Below are 13966 nucleotides of genomic sequence, written 5' to 3'. Positions count from 1 at the left end.
GTTCAACTTGGTCCGAAATACCGAGTTTTGAATTTTAATTTAATATAACACAGTTGATTTTCGAGATTGTAAAATTGTATAAATGTTTTTATGGCTTCGCCATAGCATACATGCGGAATTCCCAATTTTTTTTCTTTTTTAAAAAAAATGAAAAAATATGCTTCTAAATGTTGTGTTCATAATCAAAGAAAATAGCATTTTAAATTAAAATAATTCAATTATACTTGTAAATAAATCTTTTCATCATAATATAATATAAATGCAATGTATATTGTTGCATGTGAGAGATAATAATGCGTATTAGCAAATATTATGATTGAATTATCTAGCACATTATCCTGTAGCCACCACTACAGCCGCAATTTAAGGAGAGGGTGCAACGAACAGGTATATATATATATATATAATGATATCTCCAAATCTAAATTAAATCCTAATTAATTTCCTAATTTTTAATTTTTATCCTAATTTAGCCCATATTCTAAAATGATATCTTATTTCCTGATCCAATTCCACCTTTTTTTGTTTAATTAATGCTATAGAATCTCTGTAAAAATGCTGAATTCGACAAGTTCCCACACTCAGAGTAAAGAGATAAAAATTTGTTGACCTAAACACATTTTTTTAAAAGATCCCTATAACTCCCTTACCGAAATCGACACGAGAAAAGAGATTCTTATCGGAATCTCACAGTATATAATCATGGGGGAAAATATTTCGTTCGCTTTTTACTCTTTTCGCTCTTGTGTCGCGCTGTGAATTGATATGTGTTTTATTACATTATAACACAGAATGTTCAACAAAACGTTTTGTAAAAATTTCACTGCCAAAAATAGAGTGATGTAATACTTGTGACACATATAGGTTATAATCTATGATATAGGTTATAAACCTATGATATAGGTTATAATCCTTTATTCAAATCAGGTTTATAAGAAATTATTATTGATTCTAATTTTTAATTAAATGTTTCTTATTTTGTCTTTCTTTATTTTCTTATTTCCAGAGTTTCTAATTTCCAGAAAGAATTTCATTTTTTAACTGCTTCCTAGAAGACTGTTAACATGCAAATATGTAATTATACTTAATTTGGAAGAAAATTTATAATTTTCATATTCATTTATGATTAAAAAAATTTTCAAGCTGCACGAAAAAAATTGAAATATTTTCTTCCCTTCTTTAATATTGAATTCCTTTATTTTAAAAATGAGAAGTTTTCAGTATGATGCTTAGTTCTTGCTTTCCTGATGGTTAAAATAATTGCTGTTCATTCTCGATGGTAGGAAATACCATATATATATATATATATATATATATATATATATATATATATAATATAAAGAAGAAACTTTTGAAATTTTAACTTCGATTTATTTCACCACAGGTAACATAATTTGTACAAGAGAGAAACGATGATAAAATGGCGTCTGTTTACATCGCGATACAAGAACTAAGTGACAGAAATTTTTCCTTTCAGTTATTTTACTATGAGATTCTGATCGGGACCTCTTTGCCACTTGTCAATTTAAGCAATGGCATCTTAGATATCTTTTAAAAAAGATATGCAGAGTTAATGATTTTTACCTCGTCGTTCCTGACTTGGGAAGGACAGAGTCAGCAATTTTGTTATGCGCGTGTTTGAAATAAATAAAGAAGGAAATATATATATATATGTTCCCTTAAAAAATCGTCTTCTAATATATTAATAAAAAAATATTGGCGAATATAAAATTAAATTTTTTTAAAGATATTTTTGAAAATATAATACTTTAGGAATGAATGTTAACATTTGACAACAGAAAAGCAAAAAAAAAAAATAGTTTTAAACAAATTGCTAATTAATTTATTTATTCTACAGAATAATTTTTAACATAACTTTTCTTCATACTTTACACAACCTGGTAGAAAAAATAAAATAATTTAAATACGATTTTCAAAAAGATTTTTAAAATATAAAATGCTTGTGGAAAAAATTTTGCATTCAAATTGTTATTATTTTTTTATTTTTTCTTACTTTGAAATTTTCCCAATTTAAAACAGGAGCTGCAGGTGACGTTGGAAATAGAGGTTTACCAGGACGACCTGGAATAGCAGGATTTCCGGGTGAAATTGGTGATCCCGGTTTCCCAGGGACACCTGGACCTAAGGGAGAACCATCGTTTTACAGTCAGAAAGGAGAACCAGGACAACCTGGTTTCCCAGGTATATTTTTCTGACGCTGAATTATTCTAATTTAAAAAAAGTACAGTTACGTACAAAAAAAATTAAATTTTCTTTATTTTATCCTAATAGTTAATCTTGTTTCTACGTCTATTAAACGCATATAACTATATATATATATTTTAAAAAAACTTGATTTATGGTGCTAAACAATAATCAAAAATTGTAAATGTATGCATCAAGCACAGGGGAGATGAGTTATCTTATATCTGAAAGAAGAGAAAAAAAAAAGTTTCTCATTTTTTCGAAAAATTAGTCATAAAACAGCATAGTTTTTGTAAATAGAAAAATCACTGATGTATTCCTTTTTCTTTGTACAGAAAATAAAACGTGTCCTTTCGTACGTAAGATATATTTATGTCAGTAATGAGCTTAGACATCTATTAGAATCCATTTTGCATTTTTTGCAAAACTGTTGTTGTACCGATGAATATAATCTAATAAAAAAGGAGAAATCTTCTTATTTGCTGGAACTACCCTATTCTACCTCAGGATTTTTTTTAAATAAAAATATGAATAAAACAGGCAGCTGATTGATATTAACTTCCTACTCTCATTTCATATTAAACGATGATTTTTTTTACACAATTCATTATAAAATTAAATTTTGGCCAAACGCATGTGAAAAGTATATTGGTACGTGTTAATTTTTTTTAAATTATGGATGTTATAATATTTATACTATTTACCTAAATCCTTAAAATCCACTTTAATAAATTACATGAGATATTTTAAACAGAAGGAAAAAAATTTCAGTTGATGACTGATATAAATATAAGCCGTAATCATTGGAGAAAATTGCAAATACCTTTGCTTCACTTTTGCAAATTTATTTACCTTCATTTTTACTGATTAACAAAAAATCTTATAATTTTCGTTGCTTTGAATTTTAGGGTTTTATTAACTCTCATAAATTCTTAAATAATTAAAACAGTAAAGTATAACGTATGAAAAAGATATTAAAAATTTTGCATCAAACAATTTTTAGCTAATAAATTTAGATCATCTGTTTGGTAATACTTTGATATTAGCAAATCAAAAGTAATTTAAGATCCCAACAAAAGATCAAATTTCTAAGATAATACATAAAAAAAACTAATTATACACCTTAAAAAATGTGGAAAGGTTCCTTAATATGCATATTTTATGATTCTTAGGTCCTAAAGGAACGACTGGATTTCCTGGATTGTCTGGATTGCCTGGACCCAAAGGTGAACGTGGACGACCTGGATTTGTATACCCCGGTCCTCCTGCACCGAAAGGACAAAGAGGACCTCCCGGTTTCCCCGGTCCAGGTGGATTTCCCGGACCCAAAGGAATGGCTGGACCACCTGGAAGACCTGGTAGAATAGTTGAAATAACTTTTTCAATCTTGAACTATTTTTCTACTTTGAAATGTGACTTTCTAAATATCGAAGGAAATTATGATTTTTTAATGATATATTTTTATCGTGCTATGTTTACTACGTCGTTTTAAACTTACAGGATATCCATTATAATCCTGATATATCCTTAAATATATACTTTCAGTTAAAAAAATTCTTTAAATGTTGTAAGATATTGTATTTTATATTATTTAAATCAATAAATACACTGGTGAAAAAAATTTAAAGAACCTAGATTTTTGTGCATTTCTTCAGCCCTATTAATTAAATTTAGCTAAACATTCTTGATTTTAAATTTTTAAAAAATGTCCCATTTTTCTGCAATTAAAACTGACTAATTATAAATCTATAAACTTCATTATTTTTGGCCATCAGCGGTTATTCCGAAGAAGTTCCATCCTTTCATTGGTGTTATTTCTGAAATCAGCCTTTGAAATGGTCATCTAAAGGCATAATGAAACATCATGTTCTGCATTTTGTAATCATATGATTTACTTTCATCTTTAATTTCTTTTCATCTTCAACTGATTTAGTTTGTTTCGAATATGCATCTACTCATTAATTCTTCAGCATTTCTTTAAATAAAAGGTTACACCTTTTCGTTTGAAAAAAAACACAATATTTTTAAGACATTCAAGACGCTCGAAAACATGCGTCGGCATGCTTCTTTGGATTAAACAGATTAAGTTGCTGAATCATTTCCTGAAAGCGTTAGGGGAATTAATGATATCTCTGAAAAACTAACACAAACTTGGTTTTGACACGTCTTCGTTTTGGAAATATATTCTTTAATTTTTTATTATTATACATTTTTTTATCACAATTAAAAATTCTTAGCGAATAATTTTGTTGAAAGTGATAAAACGCTTTTTTAAAACAATTGATATGATCGAATGCTAGAAAAAATGCTTTGACAATATTTTGACAAGAGTTTCATTGTTGCGCCGGTTACAATTTTAAATGAAATCTATATAACTAATGAATAATTCCTTTTTTTTTTGTTTATGATATTACGGTATTTCAAAATTAAAAATGAAGAAGGGCAATGAGATAAAATTATTTTAAAACATAAAAAAGTTTAATTACTGAAATTTTAAAGCTCATATTTTTTTATTATAGTAATATATTACGAAAATTGAAAAAAGGCACATCGTGCAACGATAAATTTACTTTTAAATCTTATGAACACTTGAAACCACTTGGATTATGATTTATAAGATGAACGAAAAATAATCAGTCATTCTTAAAATAATTATCAAGTGTTATTTTTAACATGGTAATATTTATAGACTGGCATTTTATATGTAAATTGTGATACATATGATGAAAACCACTCTTTAAGACAGATTGTTGGACCCAGAAATATTAAGTATTCATTAAAAAAATACTTTTCAAAATGCAAACTAGACTTTAATTAAAAATTAATCTAAGTTTTGTTGCTTCAGAGTGTATTATTTCATAAAAATCATTTATGCATCAGTTTAAAATTTAATTTAATAAAATTTAAAAATTAGGTTTCTTTTTACTTTAATAATATTTGTAACAAATGTTATGAATAAATTTAAGTATATTTTAAAATATTTTTTTTCTGTTTTAATAATATATACGTGCATTTATACACACGAGCATTGCAAAGATATTAAATATATTTTTTTGCTTTCGTTACCGTGGAAACAAATTTTTAAAAATAATATAAAGATGAGTGGGGAAATCCTAAATCGTTAGCAAACTACAATGTATCTGATTAGAAGTTGGAATTCTTTCTAATTTTTTAAATAGGAAAAAAGAAGTAAATGTGAAAGGAAATAATTATAATTCGACGTACAATGTCATGAAAAAACATAGATCATTTAATCAGGGTTGTGTAGGAAAATTAATATCCAATCCTTTCTATGTGAAAATAAACTTGAAAGATATAACGAATAAATGCAAATGTTTATTTAATAGAAAAGATATAAAGACGTTACCCGATACGATTGAGTATATGCAATGACTATGTCAGCAAATTTTCAAATTAATATTACTTATAAAAAGCATAAGCACACAGGCATTGTATTGGCATCTTGCTACATTTTGCGAAACCATATCCGGCAATGAATACTCTGAACCCACTTTTCCCTCACGTTTTAAAATAACAAAAATTACATCACCATCAATTGAATCCGTCATTCTAAAGAAAGCTGAAGAATCCAATGAACTCGGAGATTCAATAGATTTCGAAACCTTCACCCTTTAAATGTTCCTTTTATTAATCATGCTTTGTTACTGAAACCTTCTACTTTTTTTAGTTGTTTTTTTTTTTGTTAGTATGATTTATCAGATAAAAATAAATCAGTTTTTTTTTTTTTTTTTTTACTTACAATATATCTGTCATGTATCCTGCTGCTCCAATCTATGTCTGCGCGCGGGGTTACATTTTCATGCAATATCTCGGCCCCTGATTTAGATACTAATGTACTCGGATCAGATGAATACAGCTCAGATCCTGGTACTCACTTACTCAGAAACACTATTCAGCTATTAAAGTTCAATTCGGTTTGCACACTCATTAATTTCGAAGCCATTCGCTAACATTTGGTTAAACATTTATTACGCTTAGTAAAAAAGTTTTTTTTTTCTTCACAGAATTTCCTTTTTAGCTCTAAAAGAATATATGCTGTTCATCATTGAAAAAAAAAACCCTCAATGAAGTGGGTCACATTATATGCTGTTCATCATTGAAAGAAAAAACTCAATGAAGTGGGTCACTATAGATTCGGTTTCTAAAAAGAGGATCGCAATGTTTAAAAATTCGGGAACACTTGAATTATCGCATTTTGGAGTCTCATCATTTTTATTACAATAATTATGATGCTCATTGATAGTTGGTTAAATATACCTGATATGCCTAATAGTAACAGTCCTTAACATTGCCTCCACTTTTTTATGTTGTCCTAACTTTATTAGAAGAGTATGTTAGTAAACACTGAACGTATTTTGGTATTAAACGGACACATTTAAATATACCAAGTTCTTTATATTTTGAATTTTTGTAAAGCTAAGAGCAGTTGTAATATAAAAATTCGAATAATATAGCAATTTGTTCATTTTAAGCCGGCGAAATAATTAAAAAAAATAATTTGTTTTTTCAGGCTCACCGGGAATAAAAGGAGATCCTGGATTTCCAGGCCCCAATGGTATACCTGGACCATCAGGAATTCCAGGTTTGCCAGGTCCTAAAGGAGAGGAAGGGGATACAGGACCTTATGGCCCGCCTGGAATTAAGGTTATTCAATCGATAAAATTCTTCGTTATTTATTTTACCATGTCGTTATTTACCAATTAAATTTTTTTTTTGTTTTATGTCGTTATTTACAACTAAGACTTTATTTCCTGTTAAGTAACTGCTTGCAGAGAAAGATTAGATTGTATTACCGTGAAAATAATTGAATTATGAATCAAATAAATAAATATAATTTGTGACATTTTTTTTTCTAAAGTTCAATAGAATTAATTAATAGAATCAACATGTCATAACCTCAAAGTGATCCTAAGTTACATTTCATCCAAACATGTAACTAAATGTGACATAATACGCATGTACTTTCTTTTTCTACCTTATACTGTATTTAGATTTTTTTTTTAATATTTTACGTAAACTTTTTGTATATTAAAAATTTATTGGACTAAATTTAGTTGGGGAAGAGAAAGACTATTTTCATATGAAAAAGACGTTATAAATCCCTACTTCACAATTCTTTTTTAATAGAATAGTCTATGAATATTTGAAAAAAAAAGTTATAAGTCTACATCATTCTGTGTGGCGTACAAGTTTATTTTACTCAAATCGAGAATCATTCTCTAACTTAAGAAAAGCAAGAAATAATTTAATAAATAATTAAAGTAAAATTTACAAATGTGTCATAAATTTTTGAAAGCCCTCAACCCAATTTATTTAACACTTGCTCTAATAATTCTAGTAGCACAAATTATTCTAAATGTAAATAGCAAACGATATTTAAACATTACGTACGATGTAGTGCATTGATATTATTACTTAAACCAATGAATCATGAGTGCTATACAACTCCGTTCTTGTAGATAAAAATAGTTTGCATATACAGAGAGAAAAAATCTAAAGAAACAGTCATAAAGTACTTCAACGATTTTTATTCTTTGTGATTTAAAAATTGTCCAATTTTTATTTTTCGTCAAGATTTCTTTGTCCAAACCATGATGAAAGTAGTGCAGCGTACCGAATAGGAAAGTAGAAAACAGTAAATAACGAACGTGGAAAAATTCTGAGCTTATGTAACTGTATTGTCGTTTGACGGAAAAAAAAAATCTAAAAATTTCTGTTCAATAAATTAGAAGAATTTTAAAAATTTATTAAAAAACTTTATATTAATTAAAATTGTAATCTATGAATTAGAATTGTATTACCAAAGAAAATGCATAGCAAATATAAATAGTTATTGCAAATTGCAAAAAACATTGATCTTGCCGCTACAGGCAGCAATTGCTTGAAATGCAGTAAAATCAAAGTATGTGCTGAAAACTTGTTATTTGTTGTTTATCTTGCCAACATAAATTTAGCCCATCGTATTCATTTTACCAATTTATTTTTCAGGGAGATAGAGGGCCGGAAGGTTTCCAGGGCCTTCCAGGTATAAAGGGTGATGCTGGATATCCAGGATTGCCTGGACTTTCTGGCCGTCCTGGACCGAAAGGGCAAAGAGGAGACTTCGGCCCTAAAGGTATTTTCCTATTCCTTTTTAATGTGGATTTGTATATTAGTATTTGGATAATAAGATTTTTCTTTTATCTCATTTCCATGTTGTTTCGTGTCTGTTAAGATTAGTATAAGTATAAAGAAATTAGTTTCCGAACAAAATGTTCGATAGATGCTCCTTGCATGAAATCATTAAAAAGCTAGCTTTTCTATTGATATTTTTGACAGTCTTAAAAATTGATTGTAATATCAGAATAAATTCCAACACTTCATTTTTATAAATTTTAACATTATACAAAAAATGATAACAATGAAAGAAAAAGCATACGATAAATGCTACTTGAAAATAAGGGTTCATATTTTCATGCACAGTATTAAGATTATTAGATTTCATTTCTTTTTACATAAAATTCAGATAAAGAATCAATGAACTGAGTGAATAATGATTATAACAAATGTATTTCTTCTTTGAAATGTTGATAAATTTATTTTTATAACATTAGAAATATTTATGTTACTAAATGGCATTATAGCTTTTAAAATAAAAGCTTTTGAATAACTTCACTTTAAATTATTTTTAATCAATATAATTCTACCCCTGTCATGGAAAATTATTCCATGATTCCGAGAGAATCATTGGATCATCAAGTATAGGTAGTAGTTCTACCTATACTTGATGATCCAATGATCAGAATGGAAGATAGAAACTTCCATTCTGATCAGATCTTCAGGAATTTATAGTGAAGATCTTCAGTTCAGATCGGAAGATCTTCATTTCAGAATGGAAGATAGAAACATTTTGAGTCAAATTGATTCAAGATTTCACTTTAAAGATTCACTTTAAATTTAGAGAAGTATTTCAGCAACCAGCAGTCGTCCCATACTTTTTTTAACCTTTAAATAATGAAGAAATCAGGCAGAAATGTCCCATAGGAAACTGGTTCATAAGAATTGCCCACACATTTCTGCTTGCAAATAATCTAATTTTATTCATATATTTTTTTAAAAAAAAATTATATAAAAAAGCATTTTAATAAAAAAGAAAATTATTGTAAATAAATTTCTGTGTTCATAAAGTATATCAACAATTTTCAAATCTTTGGTTGTTAATCGAAATAATTCAATATACCCATTGAAGGTTTTCATAGTGATAGAATTTCCACTCCATTATTGCCTAGACAAGTGCCAGTTTGCAAGTCAAATGATTACTTCATCTGACCACTACATTTTTAATGCTTTTAAAATTCTTAAGCATTCAGTTGAAGAGAGCATGTTTGCTCTTTTGATGTCTGTATTTGTATGGAAAGTATGAAAACTTTAAAAAATTAAAAATTCTAGCATATATTAATACTGTTTTTTAATGCTTTTATTTGTCATTTTTGTTTCTTTTACTTCATAGGAATTCCGTCTTTTGAATTCAGCAAAGGACCACCAGGTGAACCGGGTTATTTTGGGGAAAGAGGACTTCCTGGGCCTAAAGGTGATGACGGTTTTAATGGCTTTCCAGGTAAAAAAGGAGAAATAGGTGATTCAGGATTCCCTGGAAGACGTGGACAACCTGGATTCAGTGGAGAAAAGGGTACATTTTATATATTTTCATTCGGTAATGGAAGTGCTATCTCTATCTTATGCACTCATTTGTAATTATTTCTTATATAATGCATATAAATTTCATTATCAGCGTCAATTCAGTTATGAAAAGTAGCAGATTAAATGCAAGAATAAAGTTTCTTTAAATATGTATTCAGTTGATGACCAAACAAAAATTCTTCTTCAAACATTTTTATTCCGTCCGAATTTATTTCGAGTTCCAACCCTCCTTCAAATGCATTAATTGAGATATTTAACAACGAACTATGATTTCTTGTAAATTCTGAATAAGAATAGATAGATAAAATTAGCAGATGTTAAGCTTCAGTAATTGTAGAAAAATTTGCAGTTTCTTATTAAAAAGTTTTTGGTGAAACATTTTGAGAAAACGAAATTAGTTAGTAATTAATACTAAGCATGTTCTCTAGATTTAATGTATATGTTAAGATTTTTTATTCTCTGATCTTTGTGTTTTGACTACTCTCTTTTTATTACCGTTCAAGGAAAATTAAATTTGTCTGGAACAAAGATAATATAAAGAGAGATGTGACAATTTTACCAAAATCGTATACAACTGACTTTACATTAAGTTGAACTCAAACAAAAAAAAAACTATTTAAAGATACTTTATGAAATTATTTGCAATTCATGTGACATAAAGTTTAACGAAAGCAAAGATAATGATATGTATACAAAGATATTTAACATTATATAAGCTTCTAGGTGTGATAAAATCTTTAATTATACTCCAATCAATTTATCTTTTTAGTTTCACTTCTATGAAATTGACTTAAAAACAGCCATAACCATTATTTGTATTGGAATATTTGTCTCTAAACAGCAGGGCAAGAAAATTATATAGAACATTTTGGTGTATATAATTGTGTAATCTATCTCACTCTGCCTTTTTACAGTTCTTATTTCCACAGAGTATATTTGCAATCCTATTTCTCTGATATCTAATTAAGGATGTCGAATTAACTGCTGCTTTATTTGATATCCGCATAATTTAAATTTCTATTTTATCCGCAACTAATCATTAATGATTTAATCGTTATTTTTTATCGAAATTTATTTACAGGCTCAAGAGGTAGAGATGGACCACCTGGGGAAGAAGGTGTTCCTGGTTCTTCTGGTGAGTGCATTTGGGTTATTTTGAAAAATAATGCTATAATTTATTTTGATTTGCATGTCTTGATTTTTATTCTGTTTTATTGAATAGATATATTAAAAGGATATTAATGATGAGAAAAATTATTAACATTACACTTAATACGAATAATAATAAAAAAAAATCTTACCATTTTTTTTCATAACAGAAGCACAGTTTTTTGAGCAACGTCAGTCACTGAATTTTATTCCACAATTTCGTATCTGAATAAAAATACATAATCTTTTAATCTTTCGGCTTAAATTATTTTTTTCGTGATATTTCCATACTATCACAAGTAAGGTTTTCGATAAGAAAACCGATTTTATCAATAAATATTTGCGTCGTTTCATCATAGTTTGAATCTCCAGTAAAGATATACTTACATTTATAAACTCGTAATGGTATTGAATTATGACTATTCTTTTATATATTGAACGATCTAATATATAAGATGTTGCTAGGTATAAAAAATATTTTCAAAGCTAAATGCTTATAACATTTTACACTTAGAAAAATAACTTCCCATTGTAGTGTCTTTCATAGTTGTTCTTTCGTCTTCTCTTATTTTAGCCTGGCCCCTTATCCAACTATAAAACCCCCTTTCATCTCCATAATTGAACCACCTGTCAAGAATATAGCTATTCTCGGCATCCCTCCCTCCGCATTATTGTTGTGGCAATAATAATAATTATTTCATTTGATTATCTTTCATTCCAAAACTCAAAAATGCCATTCTCTCCTTTTTGGTGTTTGTATGCCTGATCGGGAAAATACCATATATAATTTTCATTCTAAGTGATGTCTCTTTGGTAGGAATGGAACTCAGTGAAATTGAATAAACTCAAAATCATTAGAATCATTTTAAATTTCGAAAGGTTAAATAAAACATCACATAATTAAGCGAATGTCATTGGAATGTTGTGCGGTCTTGTTGAAAGGAATATTTGATAAGTTAATGCACAAAGTTAATGTTATAATGATAGTGTGATTTTGAGTAGTTAAAGTGACATTGATAAGTTAATGTGTTTTTGAAATAATATACAAAAAAAGCAATATCTTATCATAACCTTAACAGTGGCAAAAGCATGCACATGTATTTAATTACTATAATTAAAAGCATTATGACAAATTGTGATTAAAATAAATATTGGAAAAAAAAGTATAAATATTGAAAAAAAAATTATATGGTAATTAGATTAGTAGACATTATTATTTTCTGTTTAACTTGGTATATAAATAATTTTTGTTCAATTGTGTTTTCCTAAACTATTGGTGAAACATTACTTAAAAATCGAAGTTTGGCTTAATTTTGTTATTTTACTTTATGCCATAGTATATAACTGATTTTAAACATTGAAAACAGCCAAAAATGACATGCGCAAATCTTGCATATTGCTCTATTCATCGTTTGGGAGGAGCTCTTGCGACAAACAGACGCATGTACTTTCTGTTTTATATTATTATAATAAATTTTATAAAATGAATACTGCTATTTTGAGAAAACAGATTCACATTTTTTTTATATCACTAACTTCTACATAGTTGAATGTTTATTTACTTATTTATAACTCACGTTGACTATGTTTGATAGTTAGCTAGCATGATTACGAAGGAACTGAAATTCTAAATAAATTTACGAAATGAAACATTTCGGGTAATTTACAATCGCACTAAATTTGTTTTTTGCAATATTTTCAAGATAATTTGATTTTATGCTTTCATTTAGCTTGAAAAATGACCATGCCCTAATTTACTATAAATTTGCATGGCCATAAATGACCATAAATTTACAAATGGTATAAAATTTTGAACATTATTCTAATAATATTCCTAATGAATTATCTTTTGCAATTTTTATGTTGTGTTGTTTAATAATTCTAAAAAAACTGATGCTTTATAATTTAAAAAGTATTCGATCCTGTAATTAAATAGTATTAGATTCTCTGTTAGCTCAAAATGTTCTACAGTATTACTATGACACCATCTTCAGAATATCAAAAAGCATCGGCTAGATACCGTAAAAAACATTTCACTCACTATCTTGTTTAATATTATTTTTAAATTTGAATTTTGAATTCTTTATATGCGAGACACTAAAACCAACTCTTTTCAAAGTAATCTACTGTTAAAGTCTTTGTTATTTCATTTTACTAAAATCCGCTACTTAAAATTGCAGGAAAAGGGGAAGGGGGAGTTTTAAGACTTGCATTGTTTGTGAGCCCCAGAGACCTTAAACTGGCCTTGCTGATTGTCAGCTGCATAATTGCACCCTTTGTTTAACATAACTGTGAATAAATTCCTCTATTCCGCTTCACCATCGTACAGCTAACAAAATAATATTTCCTTATATATATATATATATATATAATATAATATAATATAATATAATATAATATAATATAATATAATATAATATTGTCCTTTCAGGCATAAAAGGAGAACTCGGTGAAGAAGGTATCCCAGGTTCACCTGGAAGACCAGGGGCTCCAGGTTTCAAAGGAGAACCTGGTGAGCCAGGAAGGCCAGGTTTTGCTGGCAGGAAGGGAGAACCTGGATATTCAGTTCCTGGAAGACCCGGAGCAAAAGGAGACAGAGGAGCACCTGGTCCACCAGGTAAAACTTAAATGCTGAACCTCAATTATTCTCTCGATTTATTTTGGCTGTTTGATTCTGTGAATGTGATGGGTAATTCTTTTACTGATATTTCTATGTATATCTTGTGGTAGGATTACTTTGGGTTGACAGACTCTGGAGATGTTACATTCCTCGGCTTTTAATGGCACGCGACACAATATTTTGGGCACGCAGATCAAAACGGTTTGCATTTTAGTTCAAATTAACAAAGTTTACTATAAAGTATTACGAACAAGCGTGACTTTTCCCATTCCATTTTTTAAAAAACATATA

At 28.2% G+C, this 13966-nt stretch overlaps 1 protein-coding gene across 1 annotated transcript in view; it reads left to right on the top strand.

The window, feature by feature from the left end:
- The window catches only part of LOC129962686 (collagen alpha-3(IV) chain-like), a 112458-nt gene that overhangs the window by 84513 nt on the left and 13979 nt on the right, over positions 1-13966 (top strand). Inside the window, exons 28-34 of the mRNA XM_056076599.1 lie at positions 2041-2202; positions 3378-3563; positions 6737-6870; positions 8215-8341; positions 9716-9895; positions 10988-11041; positions 13487-13672. Coding sequence (XP_055932574.1) covers positions 2041-2202; positions 3378-3563; positions 6737-6870; positions 8215-8341; positions 9716-9895; positions 10988-11041; positions 13487-13672 — 1029 coding nt within the window. The remainder of the gene's footprint in view (positions 1-2040; positions 2203-3377; positions 3564-6736; positions 6871-8214; positions 8342-9715; positions 9896-10987; positions 11042-13486; positions 13673-13966) is intronic.

This window comes from Argiope bruennichi, chromosome 3, assembly GCF_947563725.1.
Source record: "Argiope bruennichi chromosome 3, qqArgBrue1.1, whole genome shotgun sequence".
In the NCBI taxonomy this organism is placed as follows: domain Eukaryota; kingdom Metazoa; phylum Arthropoda; class Arachnida; order Araneae; family Araneidae; genus Argiope; species Argiope bruennichi.
Note: the sequence above shows the minus strand (reverse complement) of the source record. Positions and strands in the feature narration are given on the sequence as shown.